The sequence below is a fragment of the Helianthus annuus genome, chromosome 2 (assembly GCF_002127325.2).
Source record: "Helianthus annuus cultivar XRQ/B chromosome 2, HanXRQr2.0-SUNRISE, whole genome shotgun sequence".
NCBI classification, from domain to species: domain Eukaryota; kingdom Viridiplantae; phylum Streptophyta; class Magnoliopsida; order Asterales; family Asteraceae; genus Helianthus; species Helianthus annuus.
Window position 1 is genome coordinate 10,528,327 of NC_035434.2, and position 6,549 is coordinate 10,534,875.

Consider the following 6,549-nt stretch of genomic DNA (forward strand, 5'->3'; position numbering starts at 1 on the left):
AACCCAAAATGCAGAAATCATCAAATGATACATAAAAGATGAGTCGGAACCAAGTGATTCTTTTTTTTTTGCTTATTTTAGTTTCTTTCTTTATTTTTACTTGTTTAAAAACTTTTTTCTCAAAATTTAGGTCGATTAGACTTTGACGATAAATCGGTATTCTCTTGTGCCCTTGGACGACCTCGGTATCTTACCATCACTATACTACGCCAACGATGAGTGCACTTACCCTAACGTGTTGTAGAGAGTGATAGTGTTATATCGTGTTTTATAAATTTAAAGCTTGATAAAAGAGTAAAAAATAATTAAAAATATAGTGAAAATTCATACACACTCGACACCACGTCAATAGGCTCTTATGGAAAACAAGAAAATTATAAAGGAGATGGAGATCAAGAAGAACAAAGAGCTGAAACAGAGATCTAGGATTAAATGGGCTATCGACGGGGATGAGAACTCTAAGTTCTTTCACGGTTGATTAATATAGAAAGGCAAAAAACTCTATTTTGGGCTTAAATGTGGGAGAGGTGTGGGAGACGAAGCCGACTTTAATAAAAAAGGAGGTGTTCGGTTTTTTTAGAAAACGGTTTATTGAAACTAACCCTAACAGACCCGGGCTTACTCGATCCAACATGAAGAAGATTACTGAGGAACATAAAGTTGAGTTGATCGCTTTGTTCTCTAACCGTGAGGTTAAAGAGGTAGTCTTTGAGTGTGGGGACGATAAAGCCTCAGGTTCAGATGGGTTCAATACGAGATTCATTAAACATTTTTGGAATTTTTTCGAAAATGATTTTTTAAATGTCTTGAACCAATTCCACGTTGATGACAAAATAAATGTTGGTAGTGGCTCCTCGTTTATCACTCTTATCCCTAAAGTTAAAGACCCAGTGGAGCTTAATAATTATGGACCCATCAATCTCGTGGGAATCGTTAGTAAAGTGATTTCAAAAGTGTTAGCAAATAGACTTACAATTGTGTTGGAAGATGTCATATCGGATTCCCAGTTGGCTTTCATGAAAGGTAAACTTATATTGGATGGGCCATTGGTGGTGAATGAGCTTATAGCGTGGAGTAAAAAGAATAAAAGGCAAGATTTCATCCTCAAAATCGATTTCGAAAAGGCGTGTGATAATGTGAATTGGAAATTTGTGATCGATACGCTAGATCAAATGGGCTTTCCGAGGAAGTGGTGCTCGTGGATTCAAGGAGTGCTATCATCGACGAGATCTTCAGTTCTAGTGAATGGTTCACCCACTTTTGAGTTTCAATGCGGAAAAGGAATGCGCTAAGGTGACCCTCTTTCCCCCTTTTTATTTTTAACTGTTATGGAAAATTTGTCTTGTATGTTGGATGCATCTAAGGAAGCAGGTGTGCTGAGTGGTATTTAAACACCAAATGGCGGCCCTAACATTTCCCACTTATTGTACACGGATGATGGTATTATTCTGGGGAAGTGGGAGGAAACGGACATCGGGAATGTAGTGAGAAATCCTCCGGATCTTTCATATATGCTTGGGGTTAAAAATTAATCTCGTGAAATCCAACTTGTACGGTATTGGAGTGGATATTACGGAGTGAAAGAAAAAGCTAGGATGGTGGGATACAAGACGGGTACTCCTCCTTTCAAATATCGTGGTTTGATGGTGGGAGCTAATATGAATCGGATAAACAACCGGAAGCCGGTTTATGATGTGTTGGAAGGAAGATTATCTTATTGGAAGGCAAATGTTTTATCTATTGGAGGGAGGATAACGCTTATAAAGTCGGTTCTTGAAAGTTTGCCTATATATTATCTCTCGATATATAAGGCTCCTAAAAGAGTTATAGAAGATGAGGAAAAGCTTATAAGAAGATTCCTATGGAGGGGCACGAAAGAGACTAAAAGAATGCATTGGGTGGCGTGGGATAGGGTAACAAAAGTGAAAGAGGAGGGAGGTCTCAGACTAAGTAAGCTTATTAACACGAATATAGCGCTTCTATCAAAATGGGGTGGGCAGTATAAGAATGACAAAAATCAGTTGTGGGTTAAGGTGGTAGACGCGATTCACTCGAGTAAAAGAAGTTGAGATTTTTTACCAGTCAAGAAAAGTATAAGTGGTGTGTGGAAGAACATAGTTAAGACTATCGCTAGAACCTTGATTGAAGACACACCGCTTCAGAATTTTTTTAAAGGAGAAGTCGGAAACGGTCAAGATATTTCTTTTTAGATTGACCCTTGGATTCATAATGAAGCGCTCAAAGATATTTACCCGAATTTGTTTAAGTTTGAAGTTAATAAAAAGTGTAATGTGGCGGATTGGGTGAATGCGAACCCGAGCGGAGGAGAGGCGTCTTGGAACTGGAATCGTGGACCTTAGTCGTTTTGGGATGTGTACGAAGTGAACTGGCTTAGAAGAGATTTGGACTTGGTTCGGCTTTCTAATCAGCGGGATCGATGGAAGTGGACAGGGCCGTTGAATGAAGAATTTTTGGTGGGAGCGGTGAGGAAGATGTTGGCTAGAGGCGGGGCTATAAATAACAATGTTTATATTATGAACTGGAGTAATCTAGTTCCTTTGAAATGTAATGTTCTTTGGTGGAGAGCTGAAATGGGTCGTATTGCAATCGCGAATGCTTTAAAGACGAGAAATATTGATATTGAAGACGACACCTGCTCCATGTGTAACTCGAGCGAGGAATCGGCTAGGCATTTGTTCTGTTTCTGTTACATTGCTGCTCGAATTTGGCACTATGTTGGAACTTGGTGCAGAGTGTCTCCATTCGTTGCAGGTTCGGTTGGAGACCTTTTGGAAAAATATAAATCGGTAGGTTTAACTGGAGGTGCTAAGGAGGCTTTTGAATGTATTGTTAAGGTGTGGTGTTGGTGTATTTGGCGTGCGAGAAACAAGTTAAAGTTCGAGAATAAACAAAGTCGGGTGGAAGATATAATCAAGGATGTGAAGGCTACGAGTTTTCTGTGGTATAGCAATAGATCTAAATCTAGAACAGTTTCATGGAATGGTTTGGTGTAACTTTGTAATTATGTAAGTGTTTGTGTGTTGGGCCGCCCCGTTTTGTGGGTTGGTTTTTGTTAATGAAGCGGGCCGTGCCGTGTCGTGTCGTGTCGTGTCGTGTTGTGTTGGGGTTGACCTATTAAATAAACTAGTTGACATGTTAACTTGTTTAAGTTTGAGGATTTTTCAGAAGAAAAAAATATTGTTAAGATTTGATTGTTAATTTGTTTTTGACAATCATGATATTCTTTTATAACATAACTGAGGAACACAAAATTAAGGATTCAAACTTATCTTTGTGACTTAAACTAGATTGATCTCAAACTAGGGGTGCAAATGAGTCGAGTCGAGCTTGAGGTCGAGCTCAAGCTCGTTTAACATATGAAAGCTCGAGTTTGAGCTTGACTTGTTGGTAATTTTTCAAGCTCGATTTGTTTAGTATTTATTAATAATTTATATTAATTATAATAATTATTATACACGTTTATTTAGTTATTTTTTCATATTTATATAAATGGTAATTATTATATATATAAATATATATTATACACGCTCATTCGAGCTTTTTTCGAGCCGAGTTTGAGTAGCTCTACTCAAGTAGCTCGGCTCGTTTGCAACCCTATCTCTAACCCTCTACATATAGGTATCAATTCATAGCCTGGTATAAAATGTCGAGGTTTAGATCATTGCATGAGAAGAAATGAAGAACTTAGTCATTTTTCAATATTTTTTAGTAATTAATCTTATGTGCTTGTGCTTGATATGGATTTGGATATATTTGGTTGTCACAAGTATTATTTTGGTCCATCACCTATCATGTTACATAGTTACATATAAGCCCATTAACCTATTTTGACCCGTCATTCTGTTCACAACCCCAACAACCCGATTGACACGTTTAAATAATTATATTAAACGGGTCGTGTTCACGTTCACGTTACACAATATAAATTGTTAATATAACTTATGCCTTTATTGCATGTATTATTCCAAGAAGTAAATTCATCACTAGATCATAGATATAAAATATTTAATTCATTAGTAAATAGTAGACAATTGCAAACATCATAGTGTTAACCATACATTCATACTTAGATCACAAACTTTAGCTAATTAACTAGACAAACAACACTTAATTAGGCAGCAGGAGGGGATTGCACTACTGGTGGTAATTGTGGTTTCACTTTCATCCTAGCATTGCCACCCACTGGCGGCGGCATTACGACATCTTCCGGCCGTTGTTGTGGCAGTTCTCCAACAATTGGCGGGAGGTCAGCACCAGCAGGTGCTGACCACCTTTGTTGGGGTGGTGACATAAAGACCACCCCAGGCTGATTCTTACCCATGATTGGTGGTAGATTACCACCAACCGGTGGAGAATACGTTATATAACCGCCATTTGGCGGCAGTTCAGGGAAAACACTAGGGATGGTGTTTCCTGGTGGTGGTGGTGATGCAACTAGTGGTGAGAAAGTCGGGTTTGCGTAACCAGATGATGGTGTGAAAGAGGGGTTTGTAAACACGGGAGGCGGTGACGGGACTACTACGGGTGGCAATGAACCGGCGAGGAGCGGCGGAGACTGGTGGCGGATAAATGATCTAGGTATATAGTGGTGGTTGGAAATGATGGGAGAAAATGGCCATTGGTATTGGGTACAGGTTCCGAAAACGGGGTCACAATATGTTGCTAGACCGCGGCGGCCTAGGGTGGCGTGACGGGTGGTGGCGGTGGCGGTGGAAGAAAGCAATAAGAATGTTAGCAAAGTCATGAAGGTTTGTAGTTTCACCATTGTGGAATATGGACTGTGGTGGAGTAGCAAAACATTTGAGTGGTATTTATAGAGGAGCTCACTTGCTCTTAATTATCAACTGTCATTATAGCCTGCAAAATTGCATGGTCAACCCTTTGACTTTGTATGTGGTTTAAGTTGTAAAAAAGTCAAACATATATTTTTTATAGAGCAGCGAATTTCTTGTATTAGGCTATCGCATTCTCTAAATTGGAGAGCCGTGTTGTCCCACTTCAACCAAACTATGTTATCTTAACCGGGGTCCACGCTAGCTTGTTGATTCGTAAACATTACCGTCTCAAGCTTGTTCGGGATCCAAAGTAAATAATGAATATAGGGCTTTTTCGTTACAAAAATTGCTTCAATCCTATAATTCATGAATATATATAAACTTTTTCCTAGAATTTAGTCAAACCCTAGCTTTACTTTATTCCTCCTTAGGCCACCTTTTTTTTAACGGTCAACAAATCAATCCCGAGCACTTTTGGAGCATCCACTGGACAAAGGAGTACTCCGAGAGTAACCCGAGTGGTCCACCACCACTTCTGGGGAAAACCCGATAACCCACCCGCCCGTAGACACGACGGTAAATTACCACTATAACCGTTTGACTCAAGGATCGAACCCAGGTTTCACTGGGTCTCCTATCACTGCCCACCAGTACCTAACTTCTTTTTTGCACCAAATAGAAATTGAACTTTAGTTTTCAAAAAAAAAAAAAAAAAAAAAAAACTCAAGTTCTCTTACCATTTAAGCGAGAGGTCATTGGGTTTAGGCCACCTCTATTCGTAAAAATAAAGTAGATGGGTGAATTTTTTTTTTTTTTTTTTTTTTATGTATTTAGACAATTAACTATTCGTAAAAATAAAGTAGATGGGTGAAACTTTTTTTTATGTATTTAGACAATTAATTTTGAGATGTAGTGGAAGAAATTTATTACATCCTTACACCCTTTGAATTTTTTTAATAATTGAATAATACCCTAAAAGTAGATATTGTGTTAGTATTGGCCAAAGTAAACGGCAAGCCTTTGGAATATGAGTTGCATGGATGGTTAGTAAATATACAGTTGTGGGAATGGGAATGGGAATTAAATAAGAGGGTGTGTTTTTCTTCTTTTGAAGTGTGCCAAACATTCAATGCAAGGTTTAGATTTTCTTTTTCTAAATCGAAAATAATCCTACTCCTATTAATCATCTATACCTCCGTCTTGCTGGATTTGAACTCGCAACCTCCACTCATGATAGAGAGGAGAGACCATACCACTAAACAACACAAGGGTTAAATAAACGCTTTATCTACTGTGTTTCACAGTATGAGGATACGTGTTATGTTAGCGACTAGTATTTGGTTATTATATTGATTATTGGGTATGAGATTAGCTTTAAAAGGTTGATGGGTTTGAGACGGATATGATATTATCCAATATCTGCCCGATTATAGAAACATGTTTAGTTGCATCAAACCATGTATATTATTATATTGTATGATCTTAAAGAAATATAATAAAGATTATGTTGTTATAAATAACTTTGAATTATTAATACTATAAAACTGTTAAAAGGGTAGTTGAATATTTTAAGGTTTTTTTTAAACGGCAAATTTGATTCATTAACGGACCATTGAAGTATCATCATGCCATCAGTGGAACCACCCGATCATATCAATCTCCACTAGGCTATAATGCATATACACCAATTCAGGAGAAAACCCAATAAATCTAGAAAAAAAACCTTTGTGAGAATCGAACCCAGGACCAAAAG

At 38.0% G+C, this 6,549-nt stretch overlaps 2 protein-coding genes across 2 annotated transcripts; one reads left to right on the forward strand and one right to left on the reverse strand.

The window, feature by feature from the left end:
* Positions 1-2,492: 2,492 nt before the first annotated feature.
* On the forward strand, positions 2,493-3,014 carry LOC110886634. Its single transcript, XM_022134453.1, has one exon. The coding sequence runs from the start codon at positions 2,493-2,495 to the stop codon at positions 3,012-3,014; it is 522 nt and encodes a 173-aa protein (XP_021990145.1).
* A 1,118-nt stretch (positions 3,015-4,132) lies between these two features.
* On the reverse strand, positions 4,133-4,786 carry LOC110886641 (leucine-rich repeat extensin-like protein 1). The gene has a single exon (XM_022134465.1). It carries the CDS (start codon positions 4,784-4,786, stop codon positions 4,133-4,135), a length of 654 nt encoding a protein of 217 aa, XP_021990157.1.
* Between the last annotated feature and the right edge of the window lie 1,763 nt (positions 4,787-6,549).